Consider the following 27728-nt stretch of genomic DNA (forward strand, 5'->3'; position numbering starts at 1 on the left):
TTCCATGAGTATTTCCATTGAGTTTAGGAAGACAGAAATAGATACATGAACAACTACTAAATACATCCATTCTCTGTTTGGGTGACAGGAAGGGTCAGTGTCTATGTAGCTGTCTCTAAGAGGCCGAGACACCTACCTGCAGAAAGGCTGAAGACAGAATCCTAAGCAAATTTCTGTAACTTTTCCTAACAAAAATTGTATGAAAATATTGATACCGAACAAAATCTTCCTACTTCCTACAGCTGACTAGTACCTCTATCCTTTGAATTTCACCACCCATGTTGTAAGATCAGAGAAAGAAAATTGTTCCAGCTGGGTTTCCTTTTGATCTGTTGCTCACTTTGAAGCAAGAGATCTCTTACTGATGTCACTAAATGTTCCAAGACACTTACAGAAAGAAGTCTGTCTGCTGTCGGTCTCTTCTTTGGGTTTTTTGTAAGTGCTATCTTGACAAAATTATGGAATGTTGATGACCTTAAAGAAAAACAAGATTTTATTTTTTATTTCTCAAGAAGATAGTTTTGATTTTAACACACTCAACAGATTACAGAAGGGTGTGTTAAATTTGAATGTTGGCCAGGTACCTCATCTCAGGTTTGAATAATTACATTTCCAAGGTAACAAAACAGGAAAAAAACCTATTCGATTCATGAAACTTGCATGGGAAAGGTTTTGGTACAGAAAACGAACCAAACACATATGCTGCTATTTCAACTTTTTCCAGTTCCAATTATCACAGACTAGAGATCAGAAATGAGAATTGTGATTTATGTACCAAGTAAACCCTAAAAATTTAGTCTACAAATTTCACTGTTCTTGGTTACAGGCAGGAAAATGAAATACCGAGATCTAGGCAGAGACTCAACTTACTCTTTAAAATGCTGCATTGCTATTTCCAGAACAACTTGGGTGACTTTGTCATGTCACTTCTTTTTAGATCTGAATTATGACTTGTGTTATGACTGGACCTAAATTTTTCAAGCTTTTCTCTCGCAATTGATTTTCTGTTAATATGCCTCTCTGAGAACAGTATTAGCGCAAGTCTGCCTAGTTTCAAATCACATTACATTTCCTCTTCCAGCCTTAGCATTTGAGAAGTAAAGCACATTGGCTAGGTTTACACCAAGCAGTTTCAATACAAGAAACATGCTCTAAGGAGAGTTTTCTCCCTCCCTCTAGTACCTATCTGCCCATCCAAACACCTCAAGGTAAAAAGACTGTACAGCAGCATTACGAGCAAAAAATCCTGCATACCGGAATTGTTTTGAGTCTCGTAAATAAAATGTATGCGTGGTACAAAATCCTGCAGGCACTGTGAAGGCATCACAGGTTCAAAAAATCGTGAAAGGATTAAACAACTGTGTATCTACTGACAGCAGCAAATGCCTGGATACAAGGATAAAAATAATTTTTCTTTCTAAAACATATAAAGAGGATTGAAGAAGCGAGATTCCATTTCTTTCCGGATCACTGGCAAGGATCAATTAAATAGGTAGGGCTGTCCTGTCCCATACTGCTGGTTTTCTGAAGTGCCACAAAATGCCTGTTGCTGGAACTTAACCTCCTGTTTGCTTTCAAACACCTATAAACAACACCTAATTGTTTCTCAGTGAAACTTTCTGTAAGAGAAATCACCTCTCAGGTTCCCGAGTTTAAAACTAGCACACACTATTTTTCACTGCCTCCCTTTTTCAATAATGACAAAGTTGTTTCACATTATCTACAAAATACTGAACAAAGAAAAGGGTTTAACTTACCATTTTGCTTTTTCCTTTAGTTTTGGTGGTTGAAAATTACTTTTTGACATTAAAAACAAAGCCCTAAAGGTAAAGGAAGAATAATGTTATTATATGGTAAAAAATTAATTTCATTCCAATTTCCAAACACTTTAAATGAATAATTTAGAGTAAAAATCGTATTGGTGAAACTGGATTATAGAAGACAGACACAGTAAAGCTGCTGAATTATTTATCATTGAATAAATCTTTTTAGCACCATGCATAATCCTGTTAAACAATAAGGCTACAGCTTCTCTAGTGATTTACTATCACTAGATAGCTCTTAATCAGATTGATGATATAACTACAAAGTGGGGTTTTTTTGTTTGTTTGGGTTTTTTTCGGTTGTGGGGCTTTCTTTTGGTTTTGTGTGGTTGTTTTTGGTTTTTTTTTTTTACACCTAAAAATTTTGGTTATAATTTCGATTCTAAATTTAAGTCTTTAGATTAATGCCTTGAAGACAGACACAGCTCGCACAGGAAGTAAATGCTTGATGAAGGAATCCTAGCATTAATTTCTAGGTCTGAGCTACAGAGATGGTTACACTATATTTTAATAGTTGCAGCTGGGACCGAAAAGGGTCCTGGAGATGAGCAAGTTCCCCAGCCAGCAGACCTCATTGGGTGAAGATCAAACATGGGTGGCTGAAGTTCTGCAAGTTCAATCGCCGTTATGCCAACTGCCCAGATATCGCAGAGCTGGTTGTATCCACCATTCTTTTCCACTGCTGCAACTTCTGGGGCCATCCTTTAAAAGCAAAGGCATCATTCACCGAGGGCACAGTCTGCATGCAGGAGGCACAAAGCACTGTCACATACTCCTTGAGCAGAAACCCCCACAATGAGCATAAATCTGGGAAAGGCCTGACATCCCCTCCCCTCACCCAGCATTAGGAGAGTGGAGGAGCACACAGAGGTGATGTGTTTTGCTCGAGGTCATTGGCTGGACAGCAACTCTAGGAATAGAACCAGTCTCATAAATCCTGGTGAAATGCTTTAATGAGCAGATAATCTTCCTGTCCTCAGTCCTCCTTTGCCAGCAGGATAAGGAGGGCATCAAACAATTAAAGCCATTGTCTGGATTAAGCTGTACATGCGTGTTCAAGTCTATACCAAAAATACCGCCCTAGGCATCTTAACTGAATCACAGTGATGCCAGAAACCAATAGCAGTTACATTTGCATATATAATCCGGCTCAAGATTTAAAATTATGTATTTGCATTTTAAGCGCTGTCTTGTACAGACATTAATCAGTAGAGATGATTAAAAGATAGTTTAAAATCTGTTTTTCTTCACAATTCTTTCTGCACAGAAATAAAAAAGATATTCTCTAGTTTATTCACTAAAAGTGTAAGAAATTATTGAGAAACTAAATGACTATTCGGTATCCAGACAAAGGGAAGAGTGTTCTGCATTAATAAACGTGTGAGAAACAGCCATTCTGCCTCAAATATCATGTAGCTTGTGTACAGCATCAAACAGCTCTAATCAGTGCTTCCCAGATTTTTACCCTTTGGGCATTTTACTTGGAAGAAAGGAAATTTATGCAATTGCTATATATATATATATATATATATATATATATATATAAATGTGTGTAAACTTCAGTGTGCATATTTTAGATTTCTTGGTGTAAGTACAGACTTAGCTCTGCATACAATCATAGCAATCAAAGTAGTTTATTACCAGTAAGGGGTACCAATAAATGATTTCCTCTTTGCAATGGTGGCTGTTATTTTTGCTGCTACACCAAAGTCAGCTGGAAAAGAAAATGATGATAGACTTAGAAATCTCACTGTAAGACCCCAATTGTAAGAAAGAACAATCATGTTTCTCATCCAAATCAAAAATTCTCTAAGCTTCAATAGTTAAAGATTAACAACGAAATCAGCTAATGTTTTCATTGACATGACTTTAAATTGAAAAGTTTGGTTTCCACATACAGCTCACTCGTGATCCTGTTCTTCTCCTAGGTATTTTTCCATCTCACAATACAGAAACCAAGCAACCTCACAAAATTTAGTGGACAATTCAATTTAATATTCAAGAGGAAAAAGAGCATCATGCTTTGGAAATGGTACTATTTCTGTGTTACTTATGGAACAGCAGGGGGACATATGTTCTCATTTCTGGAGACATGTCTAGGGGACAATAATCCCTTGCTCTCAGAGCTGCAGATATATCAGGTGGTGTCGCAGAGCCAAAAATCATTTAAGTCTTTTTTGTTTTGATTGCATTTTGTAGCTGGAAGATAATTCTGGGCAAACCTAACTAGATTAGCATGCAAAAGGAAGGTATCAGTGCATAACCCAAGTTAGTGGAATTTCTCATCCATTTCAAGGTTTTACTTTTTTTACTACTTGGGGTTTTCTAGGTTGTTTTTTTTTGTTTGTTTGTTTTTGTGGTTCCCCCCCCCTTCTATCAAAAGCCATACGTTCCTAGCACTGCATTCCTGGCTCACCACAGGGGAGTAAATGTCTTGAACCACACAGCTTTTCTGAAAAGCAGCAATGCAGCTAATGCACAACTGTCCTGATTCCAATGCCAGATGCAGTGAGATGATGAATATCCCATCCCGTCTCCCAGGATGTCTGATCCCTACTTCCTGCAGAGCCCTAACTACATGCAAACTTCTGTGAAGTGAGCCATCAGACAAGCAGACAGGTTTTAAAGGCAGTGCACTCAGGTTGAAGTTGCGGCTGCCCCATCCCGGCAGTGTTCAAGGCCAGGTTGGAAGGGGCTTTGAGCAACCTCGTCTAGTGGAAGGTGTCCCTGCCTGTGGCAGCAGGGTTGAAACTGGATGATCTTCCAACCCAAACCATTCTATAAGTCTATGAGATTCAGCCTGTTTGTACTCAACTAACTGCAGAGCATCACTGGAGGAAGCCAGTAATACAGATCTTTTCTGAGTTTTCATCTGCAGACTTCAGAGGGCTAGCAAAGCAGAAGAGTTTCCTCTTCATCTGCGTGCAAATGCCCAACGTCATACACTGGGCAGAAGGCACAGCCAGGATCAGACCCCACACTTTTCCAAAGGTTGCCAGGCTCAGGAGATGTCGTCTCACACAGTGGAACCTTGGAGGCTCTGAGGGAGAACTGTCATTCTGGCAAAGAACAAACGTGGATAACCAGGTAACCCCAACCTGGCAAATTCCAGAGAAACCTGGGAGGCTTCATGGCTTGATGGTTGAAAAAATAAATTATCTGTAACTTCTTGATAAAATGCAAAACTTCTCATGTCATATGTACACAAGCCCATGGACACTTCCTATTGTCAACTATTGCCCTAAATAAGAGTAAGAACATCCTACAGTGTAACACCAGAAGGTTCATGACACTGAGAACAGTATTGAATAAAATTCACTGCAACAGTACAGGAGATCTGCTGTATTATGCTCTATCATCTGTAGCAAGCTTAATCTTTACTGTGCATTTTGCTGTTCAGTCTAAAACAAAGCCTAAAAATCCTCAATATTCTTCTTGGGTGGCATGGTCTCTACATTCTGATCATTTTTTTGTCTTAATGGAATGATGAAAGGCAACTTGCTAAATCAAAATATCCCAGATGGTACCGTAGCTTTAGATTGATCACATTAAAATGTTCCCACTTACTTTCTGTCTTATGACATTCAGGCAACTTACCCAACTTGACATCTCCATGGTCTGTTAGTAGAATATTTGCACCCTAAAACATAATAAACAGAAAATTAACATTTTTTATCAGGAACATTTTTCTGCACTAGAAAGTTTAGGTAAGTTTCTCAAAGTTCCAGGTTACCTTTATATCTCTGTGCATTTTGCCTTTCACATGCAAATAAGCAAGACCCTGGAAATAAGAGACACAGCACGTCAGATCGCCATCTGTTAACACACTACAGAGCCAGTCCCATTCAATAAATTTAAATTACTCCATGTATTTTATTTTAAAGTGGAGAAATTTGAAATTTGTGTAAGAGGTATGCTGGATTCTGTTCCTCATCTCTTTCAGCTCCAGCTAATTTTTGTGAAGACTTGTTTAAACCAGCCATGATATAACATTTTACATATATACACATATATGTGTGTATTTTCAAAACAATCCTGTAATTACATCACCTTTTTTTACTAAAGTTAACTATATTTTTGAAGTCCTGAAGGTTTCAACAAGCAGGTGTTTAGGCTTTAAGCTGCCCTTCCAGCAATACAAGTTCCTGCAGTAAGAAGAGACCAGGAACAGAACTGCCAAGCAGATTAGTTCATGGATCTACACCTCTGCCTCTGGCAGTGACCAGTTCAACTACCCCTGCAGGGAAAGGTGTGCAACCCTGTGATTCTCTCATGTAATTATTCAGGGATACACAGAGCAGGGAAAGAAAAGTTCCTTTAAGAAACAATCTGCCTGCACTTTCTTATCTTGTAGTTCTACAGTCATTGGCAGTTACAATATGAAAGACAGTTGTAGTCATCTGGTTGCAGTATTTTTCCTCTACAAATTATTAGAATTTATTGCCACAGATAAAACGGGCATTTAAAATATACCTTCCCCCCCATTCCTCTTTCTTTCCCCTCCATTACTCAGCCACTTACCCTTGTTACTTGGCATTAGCTATTTTCTGCAATGAGATTCAAAAATTTGTCCTAACAACTGCTGCACTGAATCACTGCATCAAAACAATGGATGAAAACAGCCCACCCAACACTGTGATCACAACCTGTGCAGATCTGTCTTCCACTATTCCCTGAAATCAACAGGCTCACTCAAGAAACCAGAGCAGGACTGAGATTCAGTATTTTGGTCCTGCAGCAGGATCCACAGAGACATTTACTCTTCTGTAAACCCCTTTGCAAATTACAGAGCAGAAGCAGCACTTCTCCAACAATGATTTTAAGCAAATATTTGTACTTCATTACTGGATTTTCTTGCTAATTTTTATTTACAATATGGAAACTAATAGATTAACCCTGGTTAACTTGTTTCACGGATTCCCAATGCTTACAAATGCAAGTGATGGTACTGCAGCACCTTCTGAAACCATGTTCTTTATGTACGTTTTATACATGGAACAAACAACTTTATGATATACCTGCAGAAGTACAGTACCTGTAAGGTTTCTCTGCATACATATGCAATTTGTAGCTCTGACAGAGGTCCTGTGACTGAAAAGTTTAAAAAAATTGTGTGAATCTCCAATATACAACGCATAAATAACACTGGGAAGCAGCCAAAGAGTGGAATTGCCATGCAAGAGTGCAACGCTGAATTTGCATGAACAGTTTTTTACATTGAGCTCAAAAGAGGTTTTGTTTGCTTGTGTTACAGAAAGGCTTTCTGAAAAAGAAAACCCAACCCCAAACCACCAAAAAACCCAAACAAACAAACCCAAACAAACAAACCCCAAACAAAACACCACAGAAACAGAAGACAATACCCATAGCGATAAGAAAACTTATCACAGAAATCTGATTACCATTTTACAACTGACTGCATATTAATGTAATAGCCTATATTCTGAGCAACGTAAATAACAAAAAAATTATTTCTGCTAGTGCTTTAAGATTAGAAATGGCAATATTCTATACTAGGGGCCTGTGTGACTTTGAATTGTTTTAAAGCTATTTACACTAACAGGCTGAAAAATAAAGCAGAAAGAGTTCTTGTATTAAAAAGCTCCATGTTATCATCTAAAGGCAGAGCAAGCCCCCAGACTGCTTTTCCAACAAATCAAATAAATCCTACAGAATCAACAACTCCAGATGAAACCTCAGAGGGGAAAATATTAAGAAGAGGGTGGTGCGGTATTGCACAGGAACAGTAATAAGAGTAATTTTTACCCTTTAAAGATCAAATTCTGACATTTCCCAGTGAAAATTGCTTCCCTGCAGCATGCACAGTCTCCATATTCAATTAGCACAATTTCTGGTTGTTAACTTATTTAGAGGTCTTTTTTCCACCCCTTCAGAAAGCGGATAACCTGCTTCTGCACATGGCATTCAGAAACATGGGCTGAGAGAAGCAAAGATAAAAGCGAGCTCTCAGTGTACAGTAACTGCAGTTAGTGAAGAGCTTTCCACTGGAATAACTCAAGCTCTTTGGGTCAGTCTCCTAAGCACGGTGGAGAAAAACAACGTGAGGATTAAAAAATAAAGTATGTCCTGTCCTAGAATGACAAGGTATTAGTCAAAAATGGTGGCTATCATATTTGAAAAGTTGGACACTAGAGGAAAATTATTCACAATGAGAAAAATCATCCATTGGAATAATCCCCCCAGGGAAGGGGTGGACTCCCCAACATTGGATGCTGTTAAGATTCAGCTGGATACGGTGCTGAGCCACCTAGTGTAGGTTGTGCCTTGCCTAGAAAGGCTGGACCGGATGATCCCTGAGGTCCCTTCCAACCTAGTATTCTATGATTCTATGAAAAGTGCTCTCAACAAAATCTGTTGACTGTAGCTAAAAAACACTGTCTGTGCCCTAAAAAACATGTGCAGTGCCTGGCCAGTATCAAATGTTCCCCGTTAGTTTGCTTATTATTTATTATTCTTTTTTGCAGAAAGCTTCCAAAAAATGTTAAAATAAGTTTCAAAGTACCATGATAAATATCTTGGAGGGATCCCCCACCGCAGTATTCCATGCATATCCACAGCTTCTCACGGCTATCAAAAGAAAGTTAAAACACAGGCATCAGAAGCTGATTCATCTGTATATAGAACAGAGTTAATAATGATTATTTACATTCTTTTCTATTGGTCTTGATCACTTTTGTTAAAAATACACATTCTGATGCAGTTACACATTTTACATCTTATTAATAATGTCAATATAAATTCTCACCTATCAAAATGAAAATTTTATGCCAAAGTCACTGATAACTCTTTAAACATTATCAGACCTAAAAGGTGCTGCTTTAACTCTGACCTCCTAACTGCAATAAAGAACATGCAGAAGAAACACCTGACATTTCTCTGGTATCAGCAGTATTACATTAGGTAACACACTGAACTCACAGTTTCAATCTTAAATTGAAATCACCTTACTGTATCTAAAAAACCCTCTTCGTGGCTTCCAAAAGGGGTACTGGGGATTTAGAAATTTAGCCATTTTGCATGAGTTGAAGTCCATTAGGGCTGCACAGATCATTTAAAAAATGCAGTCCCTCCAAGAATTCTAAAGGTGAAGCCTTGTCGAAGAAGATCAAGCAGGCAAGGTGGCAATACATATTCCCACAGAGCCAATTGATAAATGGCAGAGTTCAACAGAAATGGAAAATATTCCCCAACTTTCTGTATAACATTTAATGTGTGCACTTGAAGATGCAGCCGGCTGGGATTGCCTTGTTTCTGCTTCTCAGTACGTTGCATCTGTTACACCAGAGCTTTGAAAAATGTTATTACCAGTGGCTCAGATATGGTGTTTTGCTCTTACAACTCACTGGCTATACTTCCACAGCACACAAGACTACCACTAAATAAAATATATAAAAGCAAGTCTGCTCTAAATAAATGATGAGCTACTTTCATATTAGAGCCAATAAACGTTTAAAATCTGCCCTACAAGTGAGTGGGATTGGATATGTTGCAAGAGTCTCTAGGGGAAAAGGTTTTTTCTGTTCCTAGTGATAAAAATATTCCACCCTTTTGGCCAGCAGAGAAAACAAAGTATTAGTCACTTTACTTTTTTTTAAGCCAACTGGAAACTGAAGGAAATTCAACCCTGAAAAGAACACTGAGAGAAGATGTCAGCACTAAACCAGACACTGCATTGTTTAAGGAAAGAACCAGCAGAAATGCAGGTATAAAAAGTGGGATTTACCTGAGATAGCTCCCAAAATACGCGACTATGTTGCAATGTTTGCATTCTTTAACCATATATATTTCTTGCTGTATCAATGAAAAGTCGTCTCCTGGAAAACAGCAAGCAGCAGCCACAGTTACATTGCATGCAACTGAACATTCAAAGAGATCTGAAGGTATGCATGTAACTCATAAAAACAAGCCAAGGGTCTGGATAATTGCTAAGCCCTTCATAGGGCTTTCTAGCATGCCAGTCTGTCTTGCAATGGTTATCTACACACACAATCCTTTCAGTCTGCATTCCTTATTACATCCTTTGCACAAGGCACAAATATTTCTTGAAGACCAACAGAGAAGTGCTGCCCTGGTGGCCTGAACGTGATCCATCAGTTAAGACAGCTCAGCATGCTTTGAAAAAGAAGCAAAGGGATCCCACAGAGAGACGGGAGCACATGAGAAAACTTAGAGTAGCCTCTGCACAGCCATCGGACAGCTCAGCTAGAGCTGGTCTAGTTGTATCGGGACACAGTGCTCACAGAACAAGGGTCCCAGGAACAGAAGGAAAGATGGCTGCAAGCTGATTCCAGTGTCCCCTGCCTGAAACCAGAAGAGATCACATACCACAGGCTCTTTATGAGAAGTATTTCATTTCAAAATGACTCTGATAGAGCATATGGCCTGCACGCCCACCCATTCACCACTGACTCAGAAGAGAAGCACAGAGTTCTCGACACACACTGCCTTGTCATGAGTGCTTTTTTGGATGAGGACAGCTACACAAGCACATTTGCACATCCCAAATATCCTCTGCCAAGGGAAAAAAAAAAAAAGGAGAAAAAAAAAAAGGAGGAAAAAAGGTGGTGGTGGTAGGGAGAGCATTAAAGCATTCTACTGAAAAATACATTAAGACCAGAGCAATAGCCTGGCATGTTTCTGCCACTTTAATTTGAAAGGGTAGAATCTATCATAAATTTAAATAAAATAAATAAATTTATAGAGACAATGAAGCACACTGAAATACCTGAGTGCTAGGAAACCACTGGTACACTTTTATTAAATCCCATCGAGAAAATTTCCAAACAGAGGATGTTCTCCCCAGAATCCAGAGCTCAAACACTGCAGCTCTGCCTCACTGAAGCTCCGGGCAGGCTTATACCCAGGAGCCGGTGATGGGCTCCTACAGAGGGACAGATCCGCTGGCTATAGAGGGTCAGCCCAAACACCAGCAGTGACATATTGAACAACATGGTCACAGCCCCACAGCCTCCCTCTGAAGAGCAACATCACAAAAATCAGCCTATGAGACCATTGTAGATATGTGCCTGCTTTGTGATCACACATGCATAGAGAATACATATATATATATATTTTATTACCTTTACTCTTCTTTTGGCATGAACAAAACTGTAACAGCTTGCAAGACATGAAAGAATATAATTTACATAAAGGTTTTAGATAAAATTCTGCTGCAGACAATGTTATAGCTACCATGTTCTCTAAGGAAAAAGATCACTTTGTATGTTTACTTTTGCTTAAAGTTTAACTAGTAGAACTTACCTCCTTCTAGCAAAGTTGGGGATGCGTACTCAGAAAACATATGCTGCTTTGTACTGCTCCCCTCCATTTATATGATTTGGCAAGTCCAAGAGGTCTCAAGCACTGCTGTTAAGTTCTCTTTGGATACTTCATGTATTTATTTGACAAGAAACAGCATAACTAGTATTTTCAATAACCTCTTTAAAAACAGATGGCTTTATTTGCTGTGCTTTGAAGCAACTTCCCTAAGCAAGGGAGTCACTGGCACCTGCTGGATCCACAGCAACTAGGACTGATGTATGGTCCCATGGCATTTACAACCCCTTTGGATACCCCAGCTCTCCATACATACACTGGTACACAGCACATATTTACAGATACAGCAAAAGCAGCATCAGTTTGGTAGAACAATTTCCAAGTGACCACAACCTTTATGTCTCAGTGATTAGCAGACTTTGACATAACAAAAGAACTGTGAAATACAGAAGGGAACACACTTGTATGAAAACATCCCTGGCTTATTTCAGTAAATCCTCAAGGGCTTCTTGAAGTTGAACTGCATGGAGAAACACTTCACCAGGGCAGGAAAACATTACTAGAAGAGTTTCAAATGTCAAGAGGCTTTTTGTAAACGTAAGTAGTATTTTTATATTACTGAAGAAAAAGCAACACAATTTCCATAAATTTAGCACAGATTTCACACTGTGCTTGTTTTCGGGGTTACCTTTCAGCTACAACTTTGTTGGAATTCCTTCACCTAGAAAAGATCATTCTGAACAAAGGATTTTTGAGTTTAAATCAGATTGATTCATTCCTCCCATTTTCCTGACAAATTTCCTAAGGGAAATCATTGAATGCTCACAGATAAGTAGAGCATTTTAAAACTATAGAAGTTTTTCAAGAAAGCCAAATCTAAGCAAGTTCAAAGGCAAAAGCCTCCCACCCTACACCAAAGGTACTTTCTCCACCACTACTAGCCACCCATGAGCCCTCTTCATAATGCGCTATCTTCAAATCAAAGAATCTTTGATACATCAGAAGCTGTATTTCAGAACAGCTGAATACTGTCACAGCTGAAAATCATAATGAAGAAGCATCCTCATAACAGCAAAGATCTGGCAGCAGCCACAGTTACCCAGCAACAGCACATGGATTGGGCTGCCTACAGTGGAGCAACAGCACTGTCAGTTTTAGGAACTGTGACTAATGGGGAAAAATTGAAGGAAATATGGGGATTTGGGCTAGAAAAAGACTGACAGAAGAAAAGATAACAACCTTCATGCACATAAGGGGGAAGGGATAATCCAGTCTCCAGTTTTATGACAGGACAATTAGCAGTGGGCTTAAATTGCCTTAACCTACATTCCCCATATAGATTAAAAGCTTTTCCTATCACAGCACTGAACTTGAATGGATGAGGAGCTGTGAAACTCCACATGAGTGGAAAAATATGAAAAAGCATTGAACAAGTACTTTTCAGGAGTGATTTAGGCTGCTCCTGCCTGTAAAAGAGGAAGACAGAAATGATGACCTCCTGATTTGCAATTAATAAATGAAGAATCTATGCAAGAAATAGGATTACCTACAGAAAAAGGGAGTTAAAAAAAGGATTTCGAAGAGGAAAGGGGGGTGCTGGCTAAATCACAGAACAGTATGGGTTGGAAGGGATCTTCGAGATCATCTAGTCCCACCCCCCTGCCACAGGCAAGGACACAAGCTGATAGAAAAGCAGCAAACAGATGCAAAAAGAGAAGAATCCATGAGAAAAGTTTGGCTAAAATATGTAGAAAATGATTCTGAAAGATCAGACACAGAGATAGGAGAGATGTATAGTCGTTCAAAGACGACAAGAATGAATTCAAAACAAAGGAATTCAGAGTTTCCAGGCAGCTGGAGTATTAATCTTGGCAAAAGACACTGGAATAGGGCAAAAATTAAATATCCTTGGATAGCATGAAAAAAAAAAAAAGAAGACAGTAAAACAAAGAATTTGTAGAAAAGACATCATCGAGAGGGAGAGAGCAAGATAAAAAGAATTAGATCAAAGGTGACAATACATCCATACAAAGAGATTTTAATCTGTTTTAGTCATCACAGATTGCTTGATCCTAAACAACATGGAATTGGAAAAATGTACTTTTTGTCTAATCACATGTTTGCAATTATGGGTTATGTGGCACGCCGAGCAAAAGCGTCGTTTGGGGAGCTGTTGTAAATCACACAAGCAGCGCGGTGAGTCACTGGAGCTTGCTACTATTATGTAATTTTACCTCTGTAGCGACACACAGGGCACAGCAGAGCGTTACAATGGAGCAGTCTCCTCCGATCACAGCCCGTGGTCGGTCGGTTGAGGCTGTGCTGCTGCTTGGCACAATCAGCTGCTTGTCCTCCAGCACAGCTGGCAGGGAAAGGATGGCTGAAACTTGCCGTCATATCACCATATGATGCGACTGGACCAGATTTCAGGAGCTAAGCAAGGTAAGGGCTCATAAATTCATGACAGATCCATATCTAAATGGGAGATCATCAAGAAAACTGATGGCCCATTAACAGTAGATAATTGTTCTATTTGTAGACACCATTTCTCACCTACGTGGAACTGGTATGTATAGATATCCTGCCAAGTCCTAGATGGAGAGCACATGTATCATGAGTCCACATACACTGCTCTGGAGCATGGGAAGGCTCTGATGGCTCTAGAGCCTATCACACAGTGCTATGAGGTCTTCTGAGCATACCTGACCTTGATGGTTTTTAAGCAAGTTTATTCCTGGCTGCACTTTCATGTGCTCCGCTGATTGCTTTGAGCTACCCTGCAGAAAAGACCCAGGGCTACTTGCCACAACTCTTCTTGGGTCAGCTGTGAATACCTTCATTGTCCAAAAGGCTCCTCGGGGAGAAATTCATAGTTCCTCATTTAAATAGGTTTATTCTGCATTACTTCAGTGCTGCATCACAGGGCTGACGCTGTGTGGGAACAGAAGGAGGGATGGGCAAGGCAGCATTCAGGGCTCACACGCAACTGGGAGGAGAGAACTGACGGCATTTGGAGACATGCACGGTGTCACCAAAGGGTGGGACAGAAGCATATACTAAGAAGCCAGAGCTTCCAGATGCCAGCCAGTCTGCTAGCCCTCCTGCCCCAAGCTAGTGCCCTCAATACGCAGTCCTCACAGGCCCCAGCATGCTAGACAGACACGCTAGATGGGCTGGCAGGAAGTGTGACCTGCGCCCCAAAGCCTATCCTGAGGACCTTGACTGTAGATACTTTGCAGATTTGGGATTTTTAACACTATAATTAACATGTGCTATTTAGAATTGGTATGTTGTTTAGCAATAGGACTGGGTGGACTCTGTGTGTCCACTGTTGTATGGGATGCTGAAAGACAAAGAGCAGGGTCACACCATCACTGATGAGACCAAATGCTCCCACTGTAACCATAAAACTTGCCCAAGAGATGCCCACGTCAGTAAGTTAGCAGAAGCAACTACTGCCTCTGTGGAGACCAGTCCTCAGATGTTTTTTATTTCAACAACCTGAATCCCTGAACAAGGAGAGAAAGCTCCATGGGAGTGACAACCTGACAGAATCTATACATCCCAGTATATACTTGCTATATATACTTGGCTACACAGCCAAGCAATATTCACAGGTCATCAGCTCTTCTGCGCTTTCAGACATGCCCATGCTCACCAGCTCTCAATCACTCACCCCAAACCACTTTCCTGAATCTCCTGAGGGTTCATTCTCTGCTGATAAAAGGGATGGCTTTCCCAATATACAGGCTTTTGTTAAGACTGGCATTTTGCTGCTGGTCTTTCCCCACTACCCTCATTAAGTCCCAAGATACTTTCCAATCTCCATTTAGATAGCCTGACACACAATATGACTGTTAGGATGCAAGGCACTATTGTAGCATCCTATCCCATAGCTCTGACACATACACAAATCCTTTCTTCATCATCCTGCGCTGCTCTTTACCAACCATTTTGAAAACCGAGAACAACAATCTTCTTTAAGAAAGGGAATAATTTAAACCGCACTCAAGCATCCAGGCTGTTTTACCCATACCCCTTTTCTCAGGATCTAAGGAAACCTGCAGTCTGACAGAAAGAATTTAGATTCCCCAAACTTGAAGCTCAGAAACTTGATTCCAAGCAGGAAACAGCTATTTGGAAACAATTATGTTTCCACCAGCAAATTTTACTGCCAAGCATCTAGCTGCCAACTGCTAACCACCAATGGTACTGATTATCTCTCCCCTGATATAAAAACACGACGGATTGCAACGCAGTCTGCATTAAGTCGCACACAAGACCAGATCTCAAGAAGTTAATGTAATTAAAATGCTGGGCACTCTACATTAGAAGACCACACTGTCTCTGTTTTGCTTTGTGTACGCTCCAAAGGCAGGCTGAGCAGCTGTGCGAGTCAGTGGCAGTACCACTCAGGAGATGGCACGGCACAAGCTGGCAATGTCCAGGCTCTAATAGCTCTGGCACACTTGGAAGCTTAGGCGTTCAGCCCTGGGTAACTCCTAGACAGATGCAGCAGTGTTATGAACCACCTCTCTCAAGAAAACAGTGTTTGGTGTTCCCTGGGGTTATGGTGATGCCAGCCTGATGCCGCAAGAAGCGACAGCCAGAAAAGGAACACAGAAATGAGAAGTGAGGGCTTCTGGTAGCCACTTTATGCTCAGTGCATAAAGCCTGTGTCTGTTTAAACTGTCATGTACAAGGGCCACAATCCCAAGCCCAACCAGGTTACACACCATAAGGCAGCAAAGATACAAGCAGTACTGAGAAGTTATTTTCATATCTCTTCAATCCCAGGTGCTGCCAACAACAGTTCAACCCCTGCAGACTTAGTTTAAATAAGCCACAGGCTTATTCTTCTCCATAGTGCATAACATGTCTAGGGAATTTATTAAACAGAGAATAAGGCTGCACTGCTGTAGACCTCTTCTTCAGGCCCCAAAATGCTCTGGACTGACAGTGCAGTTCCACTGTGCTGATGTGCAGAGGAGAGAGAGACACCCATCACAGCCTAAGCCCTGCCGCTGTGCTCCTATGTGGAACACAAACCTCCGCATCTAAATCAAGAGGTACAAAACAAGCGTAATGAACCAGACCTGGCTTTGAATGTATTGAACACAATACTACCGACTTTTGGATGACCATTTGCTTTTGTATAAAAGCCCTCAAACAGTTCAACCATCAGTTTAAGATCTAACCTGAAAGAGGTAACAGGCTACTTCTGGCCTTTACAGGGATCTCATATGGGAAATGCAAACACTGGACCAGATGAAAACCCGCAACTGGATTCTTCGGTAACCTTGCGAAAGGTACAGAGCACAACAGATTACTGCCAACCCTCTGAGCATCAAAGGTTTCCGAGGGCACTATTTATCATTACAGTAGTATTTAAAATGGATATTAGTAGATATTTTGTTTATTACATTTTCCCGGGGAGAAAGTTCTGTGGCAGAAAACTACACTGGCAAATAGCTACCTCTTTGTATTGACTCTCTTCTCAATTCATCTGCTAAACCCATAGAAGGAAGTGGCTTTAGTGTTCCAGATGGTTTTGGCTTCTCTGCTGCTGAGTACAGTTGGATTAGTTTCTGAAATAGAATTGGCTCCCAAATTATTTGAAGCATTTGTACTCAGTGGATGCTGGGAAATGTCATTAGCATGCCATAATACTTTTGCCTAATGCTCTCCAAAGTCTATGCCAAAAAAAAAAAAAGTGAAAAACACTGTCTATTTTGATTCTAGAAGCACAGCTTAAGTAACTGTGGTAGCAGATCAAGCATACTGCCCAAAAATTCAAATAAATTAATGACAGTAGCCTTCTAAGTAGAGAATTTATTTCCTTTGTCTGGAGAAGAGGCAAAGAAATGTAATAGCAGATGAAATAAAATACATATTCACTTTGGGGTCTCGGATGTAGGTTGGAGTCTTCTTGCCTGCCAACTCACTCGCTACCTGCAGCGGATAATGGAGTAACATAAAAAAACCACAGTTCACCCAGCCATGTCAGCGGTTTTGCTAAGCCTCCCAAAACACTGCCTTCTCACTGTGTGCAGTTTCTTGCAGCTTTAATTCAACACATTTCTCACCTCCCCCAGGCACTCTTCGCTTCAGTCTTTTGTCTTCAGTTTCCAATCCCCCATCTATATATTAATCAAGTGTTGAGTCTGGAGCTCTTATAAATTTTATCTGCTAATTAAGTCCCATCTATAAGCCTCCTCTTCTCCAGAAGATGTATATAAGTCACAAGGCAATTTCTCTGGTGATTAACTTAATAATTTTATTACCAATCTTTTTCTAGTTTTGCCCTATGGTCTGATAGGAGCTGGTGCTGGTACTCCGGGGGTCTGCCCTCCCCAGGGGTCCACCAAGGCCAGCTGCAACAGCCTCTGACACTAGCCTGTTCCAGGAGTTGATGATGCTCTGCAAGCACAGTCCTACAAAGCTATTCAAAACCCTTAAAATTAGTCAAAGCACTGAAGAAGGGAGCAGCTGATTTTCTTTATTTGTTTGCTTTTAAATCTGGAAGATTCTGAAAAGCCACGTCTTCCTGCAAAGACAGCAAGCTGCTGCTCAGTCCAGTCACCCTGCCGAGGCAGTAGACATCCCAGAGATAAACAAATGCTGTAAACCTTCCTTAAAAACAAAACAAACGCCCAACAAGATCTCTGCCAAGAGGCTGTGGGTGTACATGTTATGGATGGAGATCAGGTTGGCAACGTTTAGAAAAGGATGTATTAAAAAACCCCAGCAAACAACGAAATAGAAGAAATCACTTACTCATGGCAAGTCAGACAAATAACATGATGAAGTATGTAACACATGGTCGTGAGTGCTAATTAAAATGGGGTTCTCACTAGTGGTGACTTTGGGCCAGTCTTGTCCTTTTCACTTGCTATGTGGCACCAAGCAAAGGCAGAGGCTGCTCAGTCTCCAACGGTTCCTTCTCTTCCCTCAGCTCTAACAGCAGAAGATTTGGCCTCTGCTTCGGTTCAGTTTTCAAAGCAGTTCTTCAAATTCACAATAAAAACACACCTACTTCACTTGGACTGGATGCAGCGACACAGATGCTTGAGGAAGCCTCTCATTAGCAATAGGTTAATACATCCCTTTTCTGCCATTAAAGCGTTGCTCTGTCCCATCACAGACCTACTGGGAGATAAACTCAGCTGCGGTTCACTCTCCCCAGCACCACTGCCCAAGCAGTAGCCTCAGTGTTTCACACACTGCAAAGCAGAGGCTGAAGGATCCCCACTGTGGTTTCCACTGCATTTAATAGTGCCTAATTCGTCTTATCACTGCAATCCACATATATAAAACCAGCCCTGGTTTGGTAAGGTTAATAGCCACAGCCATCCAAACGCAGTGGTTTTAGCTTCTCCACTGAGACTCCCGACACTTCTCCTACCTTCTACCTTCAAGAAAAATAACTTTGGCCACACAGTAAAGTAGATCACAGAACCAACCAGAATTGGAAGTTAACCCTGTACTGAGTCAGGTACAGGGCCCTTCAGCCCTGCATCCCATCTCCAAGAGGATGCCAAGAACGATGTAAAAATAGATCACATAGGGATGCTACCTACAAACACCCTCCCCTCCTCCAGAGAATTATCACTCAGAAAAACCTCTCAGTCATAGATGGGATCTTTGTACTTAAGTCTTTCATGTATTTTTCCTCTCTCACAGCTTCGTACAGTTGCTTTTTGTACCTCTGTAATCACAACTTCATACAGATCTGGCAGAGAAAAACGCATTTCCTTGTTGCTCAGAACCTGCCATCCGCTCACTGAGCCACAGCCACTGACATTTGAACTATGTTATGCGCATGAAGCTGAATTTGCATAAGATCTGACTGACTCTAGAAGATCAGAGCTACAATGGAAGCAGTGGTACCACCACCTAGGCTGCTTCTTTACACTTCAGTGGAAACTTCAAGAAGGAAAACAAAAGCTAAAGGATCGAGCTGCGCCTTTCTTCTCATTTATTCACTAGAATTTTTCAAATTTCTCCAACTGAAAAAAAAATAATCAGATTACAGAAACCTTTAACTGTTAAAAATAAAATACAAAAAAATAAAAATCTAAAAAGGGCTTGGAAATTAGCATCTAGGCTTATCGGAAAACTTACATCAAGCAGTCCAGAGGGTAACATGCTTTTCTTGGATGTGGGAAACTCCAAATGAATTTAATTCGCTTTAAAAAAGTGATTGGCCATTCACCCTGCACACCAAGGCCACAGAATCAATCTCACGTGCTGTCTAAATCCATTCATGTTTAATTTACGCTAAAAGCAAAAAGTAAATGAGAAGTTTCAGCAGAAAAAACCCTTGGAACGCCTTAGAGGTTAATAGGAAAACCAACACCCCATGAGGAGGGAGATGCAACTGCTGATCTTCATGGTAAGTAAAACTGAACTCCTCTTCCCCCATATTCTATAACCACACAACAGATGGGGACTCCCACTGCCTTCCTCTCCCAGCACTCCAGTCTCCCTGATATTCTAGCTTGAAAGGAAGAAAACAAGAGGCAGGATGAAGCCACAAAAGCACTCCATTTTAGAGATATTCCCAGCCCTTTCAGTAAAAACTGCTTTGGCAAGTTAAGCCAAATTCACATGCAGTTGCTTGCCCATTTCAAAACGGCTGAAATGGCAAACAAAATATAATTGAGAAATTCCGTCAAGACTCTTAACAAACATTAAGGATTTTTTGGAAGACAAAAACCCCTAACTGTAAAGGCATTACCACTCTTCCCTCAAAGTTTCCATCTGGGATTTCACAACCAGGAAATATGGGGAGAGGCACATGGCATTAAGCATTGATCCTCCTGTCAAAGGTCTGAGAATTATTCAAGGATAACAGACATGTCAGAAAAATTTAACTGGCCTAAAAGTCAGCTGAAGAACACTAAAATTTTATGAAAATTAACACGTACTGCTATGTAAAAGCAGTCTTCTCTGAATCTTTATTCATAAAATTTTTGAATTACTTCGTTTCTAAGACTGACTCTCCAATACACCACTCACCAGTTGTAGAGTCCTCAATGGGAGAGGAGCTGGTCAGATGTATTGGGTAAGCCCTCTAGAATTTGAAAAGCTCTGCTAGCTTGCATTTAACAGAAAGCTGAAGGAACTACAAAATACAACAGTAGGATGGGCAGAGCCGTCTCTCAGGGCTCAGCTCCTCAGTGATACACATTTGGAGAGACTGGGAGGAGAAAGGGCAGCCTTTCTACTTATCAAGGACCTACAGACATTAGCAAACCCACGATGCCTCTCTACCCGAGTGACTGAACAGAACCAAGAAATGGCAAGCAAATGAAAACATATTTTCCTAAGCCAGAAAGAGGAAGGCAGCACATCCACTTCACCTGCTAGCAGTGTACTGACACTGAGCTCCCCATTGAAATGGTAATCTTTTAACACATGAATAGATGCTGGTATTCAGGGACTGGAGACATTTCAGTGCTGGTCATCAAAACCCCAAACTACAGAAGATCGGTTGGCAGGGACCTCCAGAGGTCTCTGGTCCAACTTTCTGCTCCAAGCAGGACTAACCACAGAGTCAGGTCACACTGCTCAAGGCCTTGCCCAGGCAACTTTGGAAGATCTTCAAAGATGGAGATGCCACCACCTCGCTGGGCCCTGCCCCACAGCACAAACATTCTTCTTGTGAAGAGTTTTACCCACGTCCAGCTGCACTTTCCCTCAGTGCAGACTGTACTGGCTAACTCTCATCCCTTCTTCGCTGGGCACTCCTGATGAGAGTCTGGCTGCAGCTGTTACGCCAGTCCACCATGGAGGACAGTGGTTAGATGCCTCCTCAGCCTTCATATCCCAAGACTAAAAACCACTCATTCCTGCCAGCCTCTCCTACATGACATGTCTTTACAGTTTCTCCTCTGTTTTTCCTGCTTAAATAGTCTGTATTTATTCCCTGCAACACTCCAGTCATGGAAACTATCTCATCATGTCTCCATAAATTCTACTGCTTTCTTATTGTCTCTTAATTGCTTCATAGGCTTCAGGTGTCAGTCCACAAGCACTCATTCAAGGGCAAACATTCACAGGAGGAGCCTGTGCCTGGGAGACAGGATCCTGAACAGACACAGCACAGCAAACCACTACCACAGAGGCACTAACATGGCAAAGAGACACAGAAGAAGACTACATTAAGGAGGAATTTGACAGGTATGCCAGTGACCAAGTAATGAAAGATTATTTCTTTGAACAAATACAAAATCCTTAGGTGGGACCAAGTTATGACTGAGAAGATAAAAGCTCCTCTCCTCATCTTCACTGAGGACAATTTCTGGTTTCAACTCTCTATAAAATTATAGAAGAGTTTGGATTAGAAGGGACTTTAAAGATCACACAGTTCAAACCCCCTGCCATGGGCAGGGATACTTTCCAGTAGACCAGGATGCTTAAAGCCTTGTCCAGCCTGGCCTTGAACACTTTCAGGGATGAGATATGGACTCAAATTAGGCTTCTGCTCAGCAAATCTCTTGAGCAGCAAGTGAGCGTCTCCTGCTTTTAGAAGTGGCAGAAAATGCATGGGGAAATGATAGCATGAGCCATTCTCCTCCCTCAGCACAGGTTAGAGGAAAGACGGCACATTACAAAGCACAGGGCTCTGTTTTTCACAGTGCAGCTTCGGTGGGCAGTAGCACCATTAGCTGGTCCCTTCCCCCTTTCAAGTCACACAACTGCCTACTGCTACAGAGCTCACAATTTACCATCTGTTCTTAATCTTCTTTTTGTACAAACAACACACTGCAACTACAACATCTTTTTATGCAACAATTGATAAGGCAGATGAGACCAAACAAGGAAATGGGCAGCAGGACATAGCCAAAAGTAATGGTACATCCTGCAGTGCTTCCTGTCATCTAACCACTGAAACTACAGAAAAACCCAAATACTCTTTTGCCTGGAGCTTCACAGCCATGTGAAAATAAACATATGGAAAAAATGAAAATGCAATTCAAAAACACAGGAAAGAATGTAAAACTTACCAGGCTCTAACTTGATTATTTTTACAGCAGCCAGTTCTCCTGTATGAAGATTTCTAGCCTGAAATAAGAGAGTTAAAACATATTTAATCACAGTACAAAAACACCTCACAGAGTCTTACAAACTGTGAAAAGATACGTTATGATGTCATGTGTTACACGTATGGCACAATGCAATTAGGTGAGAGCAACCTGGGTGAGGATTGTCTGGTTTTGGTATTAGCACTGTACTGACCCAGTTGGAGCTGTGAAGTGTTAGTGAGAGTTCGAGTTTTTAAAGAAACCCAGATATCTGCCAGCAAATCGGAGTTCATGCCTCTCAAACACCATTTTTAAGGGATGTTGAAACTGAGAAGTTATTGCCATCCATGCTCGCTGAGGTAGTACAAAAGCACCATGTAGCAACACAGACTGTCAGAGCATGGAGCATGCAATGCTCAACCACCCATCTCATGGTGCTAACCCTCAGTGTGCTCTGAAAGTGAAACACGTAGGGGGAGGGGCAGTGAGAATCACTGCAGTTGCAGCATGGATGAGTCACAGCTCCCTGAGAACCGCGTAACTCTGAAAACAAACTCCTTCCAGCAGACCCTGACAGAGGCGAGTGGTCCCCATGACCCTCTAGAAGAAAGGGTAGGGAGCTCCAATGAAACCTTGACAGGGTATGCTGTCCTCTCTGGGTACACTGTAAGTTTCACACTGAGAATTCAGTTCTGGAGGAAAATGCTACAGGAACCTCAGATTCAGAAAGTTTAAAGAGGGGATTTCATTAACACTTGTAACTCTAGTAAGATGAGCTCTAAATCATGTGGGCATCATTACCAGAGCTAAACTGCATTATTTTTGACACACAACTTGATCTAATTAGGCACTACAGCATTCCCCTTTTCCTGATCATCTAGGAGTTACAGGACACTAAACCAAAGTATTTCATTCTTACCCTGACAACCATGCAGAATCTTCTTAATGTATGAAATCTGGTTAAGAGGTAGATTATAGAAAACCAAGGGAAAACTGGGTTAGGTGAAATTGATTTTGGGCAGTTACTTAAGACAAGGATGCAAACCAAATTTGACCCTGTGGACTGAAGTCAAGGAAGCCACTACAGAACAAACCACTCTTGTGTATGGACAAGAAGTCATCTTAATTTAACAACAGGTAAAGCAAGAACCTGAAAGATGAACCCCTCAGTTTTGTCAACAGTTAGTCAAGCTTACTAATCAGGAAAGGCTTTCCAGCCAGGAAAAAACAAACCAACACCAAGAGTAATTGGCCTTTCAAAGTCCTGTAGTGCTCAGCCAAGAGATGGGTGTCAAAATGCATGCCAAAGACACAACTACGACTCAATGGAAGTCAAAGAAAACCTGAAACAACTGTGTAACAAAACCAGACATTTGAAGCAACAGATCAAATCACTGAACACAGAAACAGAAATCTGCTAACTACAGAGGAAACCTTCACCACTTCTTAAAGTACCTTCCTGCTAGAAGTGTTTTTAGACCATGGCAAAATCATCAGTATCCTTCAATATCCAGAAGAAGCACGCATCCAAGCATGGGCAAAGGATTTAGGACCTCTCTAGTACTGCTACACCTGACAATACCATTACAAAACACGTTTGTTACTGTAAGGGACCAAGCACATACTCTACCTTGGTGAACCCAGAGAACCTCCACTATCCATGCTTCTATTTACAAGCAGCTTAACTGTTCAGATAAAGGAGACTGCAGTTTCCAGAAGATCAGCTTCATTTCTTTAGTACAAAGACTGTATTCCTTACAGCTGTATTCCTTCCTTATCCATATAAGCAATAACTGCCACTGCTACTGTTATGCTGAAGCATGAAGGAATGGATGTAGTCTGCCAAAGGTCTTTGGTACACAGACTGCTTGGCAGGGATTTAAAGGTTGAGGCCAGAGGAGATCACTGCAACTACTGGCTCTCAGCTCTCACACTTGATAGGCCATAGAGGCTGACCAAATTGCATCCTGCTGCTTTCTAATATTACCATTAAGTTCTTGCATATAATCTATAGCCTGGACATGGGCTATTTTGGGTTTCAACCGTTAAACTTTGCTGGCACAGAAATCTCTCCACCAAGTTGGTATTTATGAACTAAACACATCAAGTTATCTGAACCACTTGCCCTAAGACTGGTTTTCTGGTTCTACAGTATAATCTTCCAACTGAACATATTCTTGAATTTATGACACCAAGACCACACACACTAATTAACTCCTATTATGCCAGCATAAAAGGCAAAAATTCTGAGTATTTCATGATACTCAGTGTCCTTATTTGGATGCTCACAGATACAGGAACTGTATTAGATCTTCAGTCTAGACAGTCGTATTGCAAGCATGCAGCAAATGACTCAAACTGTTTTCCAAGAGACATCACCTGCCCACAAACGTCACTGATGGCTTTTGTTCCTTCATCTCAGAAGCACCAGCTTTACATAGGTACACACATCTCTCTCTGCTCTAACTCTTGTTTTTTAAACTTTTCTCTTACACACCTTTGTCAGCTGAAAACTTAATCAATAATTAATTACTGTTATCTTGCACATCATTAAAAATGTAAGGAGGCGAGGGCTAAAAACTGGTTCTCTGTGGTACACACCTAGATGTGAGAACTGTCACATAAGGATTTCTCAAATCATTTTGAGACATTAGTTAAAGACATTCTCAACTGACTTCCGATGGGTGGCTACAATTTGCATTGTTCTACTATTTTAGGAAAGGATTGTGTAGTATCAAGGAAGTCGTGGACAGAAATGCACTACATCAACATTGCTGGCTTTGTGAATCAAACCTGAAATTTTACTACAAATATCCAAATGAAATTCGGGGGAGGGGGACACACAACAAAAAAAAAGCCTTCATAATTTCCCTGATGTGAAGAATTAGTTAATGATCCAATTTGTTTTACTGATAATACTACTTTATGGGGGAGAGGGAAATTGAAGTAAAGGTAAGAAATTATAGCTCTCCTACTCAACTTGTTTACATTTTTAAAGCCGAACAGCAAAATATCTGCCTCCTTCCTGTCCCCTAAAGCTTCCTCAGTATTTCAAGTCTTCATTCAAAATTACCTGAAACCAACCAGCGGCTAGGGGATGCCTGCACATAATCCAGACCTGGCAATTAACAAGTGTAGCTTGCTGTAGATCAACACATGTTCTTCCAACCCAGGCACAATGTCAGTGGTGTGCCCCAATACCACACTCAAAAATGAGAGATGCACTATTAGAAGGACTGGGGTTTTGAGGAGTTTTATGATACCACACACAAAAGAAGTCATCAGGTTTTTCCACTGAGACTTAGCTTTCTTCTCAGAACTGTATCAAAATGCTGTTGTGGAACAGCGGAATGCAACATGACACCTGTGTCAATCCCTGTGTAAAATGCGTCCCACTGCATACCCAAACAACTCACAGAAGAAAAGACATTTTAGGTAGGATGTTTTCTGTAGGCAATGACCAGAAATAAAGCCAGAAAGCTGGTTTCAGAACCAGTTAGGCACTCCACAGTTTTGTTTTATTTATTTTTAAGAGTGCAAGCCGAACAGTTCCACCCCAGGGGATCTACAGTCCTAAGCCATGTGAGATGGTCAAAAATTGGAGAACCATTTCACTTGGACATCGGAATCCAAGTTTATGTGCTCAGTCTCTTTGTCCAGCCACTTTCCGCTTCGACACTGAGGAACAGAAGGAGATTTAGATTACAGTACCACTCTCTCTGCCTCCAAGTCAGTATTTTCAAGTTCCATGATGAAATCCCCTCCTTACCCTAACGTTTTGTCTGATCTCCAGTCTTGGATTAACAGCCCCATTCACCAGAAGAGGCATTTGTTCAGCTATGTCTTCATTTAATCTAACTGTAATTGCAGCTCCTGTGGCAACCCTCCCAGGCATCCCCATCTTATTAATTCCATGCCAAGCTTCACTCATGAGTGACGGCAACATTTTACTGTTACAAGTGTTTCTCAGTTTCTGTGTATACCTTCAAAAGGTACCCTGACCTCCTTCCCAGTGCCTGAAATTTCTTTTTCCTCTGCTCTACTTTTAAATCTCTTAAACTTCATAACTCTTAACCTGCTCTATGTGGTTTTGAAATTCCTGTTATGCTGTGTTGGTCTTTCTGTATCTCACAGTGCCATCAAACAGATCCTTAAATTCACGTACCTACATCTCTGAATTCACATCTACCACTGCCTAGAGCCCTCAGCCAACTGAAGTGACCCAAAGAAACGTCTCTCACCTGGGCTGTTCTTAATCCATGAAAACAGATCCTTTTCTTACACACAGGAAGCACAGTAGGTACTTCAGTTGTGATTAAAAAAGAAGAATCCAAAATATTATGGGCATTATAGGGGAATAAAGATACCTGAACAAACCAAGACTACTGTACCTAGTCATCAGAAGGCAGGGGCACAGAGACCTTGAAACAATGGATGGGATCTTGAAGATGCCACCACAACCAGCCCATCTGTGGAGTAAAGCATCAAGCAACTGCCACAGCCATGAGTTTTTCCACATGACGATTTGGGTTTCACTTCATCATGTAGTATCCCTCTCCCATATGATACAAATGCTCCCATGAACATGCTGCATTCTTTCACATAACATTGCTTCAATTTTTTATCCTACACTCAAACTGGTCATACATAAACATGAGATATTTCTGTGATGGAAGGATTTCTCCAGACAAAGCCCCTGATTCCCCACTGTTGTTCTCAGCACACAAGAAAAAACCCTCAAGACCAGCTCTGGAGTCTTCTACTATGCTGTAGTCTCCACAGAGACCCGACATGAAGGACAGAAGGTCCTCAGAGGGCCTCAGTAACTCTAACACAAGTTTGGGGTGTTTCATCATTTGCTTGAGGTTTTTGTGACCACACAAACATCTATAGAAATCAGAATTCAAGAGCCAGTATTTAGAAATCCAACAGGAACTGCCAGACTGGGTTAGGTTTCTGATCTGACAACAATTTATCCCTCAAGTAAGCAGCAAGTGATGTGTTAGGGAAAAACTTGATCTTGTTGGATTATGACCTGCTGGTTAATAACAAAATTTTACTTATGTCTTAATGCAGAAGTTCAAATAAGTGTTCCCAGTGTTTATCACAATTAGCTGCACAATTTTGCTTACTCTTATGATTTACATCAATAAGTCTGTCAGTTTTTAAAAATGCTTTGTAAACAGTGCTGGAAAAACACCAGGCAGCTAAAGCAAAGAACAGCAATGCTGGAAATGCTCTTAATGAATAGAAAGGAGAGGCTTCTACTTCTGAAACACCATCTCTTTACCAGGGGAGTTTAAGTCAGTAATATGCAGCCACAATGCTTCTCAGAAAACCCAGCTTAAAAGCAACAAGTTAATCCCCATTTTGGGTGCCTAAAATTGCTATCCTTTACAACAGAAGGAGAACGGAACTTTTTGCAGTTCTGTATATTAGGAAAGCATTTCTGTAAAAGAAACCAAACACTCTGAAAGCTCTGAAGAAAAAATGCCCTTGAATATTTGCAGGTAAAGGTTAACCCAAGCACAGAGGGCAGTCCTGATAGCTCACTGCCGAACACAATCTCTCAAAATGC

The 27728-nt window shown here is 40.9% G+C and overlaps 1 protein-coding gene across 5 annotated transcripts in view; it reads right to left on the minus strand.

Annotated features, from left to right (window-relative positions):
* Positions 1-27728, minus strand: part of MAP4K5 (mitogen-activated protein kinase kinase kinase kinase 5) — a 68252-nt gene that overhangs the window by 24341 nt on the left and 16183 nt on the right. For 4 of the 5 annotated variants that reach the window (XM_080619030.1, XM_080619029.1, XM_080619032.1 and 1 more), the window contains 10 exons: positions 22133-22190; positions 9568-9658; positions 8347-8411; positions 6859-6914; positions 5557-5604; positions 5421-5463; positions 3465-3537; positions 2394-2525; positions 1758-1820; positions 393-474 (listed from right to left, as the gene is read on the minus strand). In XM_080619030.1, the coding sequence (XP_080475156.1) occupies positions 393-474; positions 1758-1820; positions 2394-2525; positions 3465-3537; positions 5421-5463; positions 5557-5604; positions 6859-6914; positions 8347-8411; positions 9568-9658; positions 22133-22190 (711 nt within the window). Of the gene's footprint in view, positions 1-392; positions 475-1757; positions 1821-2393; positions 2526-3464; positions 3538-5420; positions 5464-5556; positions 5605-6858; positions 6915-8346; positions 8456-9567; positions 9659-22132; positions 22191-27728 lie in introns of those variants that run through there. The other variant, XM_080619033.1, reaches the window with a different exon arrangement.

The sequence above is a fragment of the Psittacula echo genome (assembly GCF_963264785.1).
Source record: "Psittacula echo genome assembly, chromosome: 5".
Taxonomy (NCBI): domain Eukaryota; kingdom Metazoa; phylum Chordata; class Aves; order Psittaciformes; family Psittacidae; genus Psittacula; species Psittacula echo.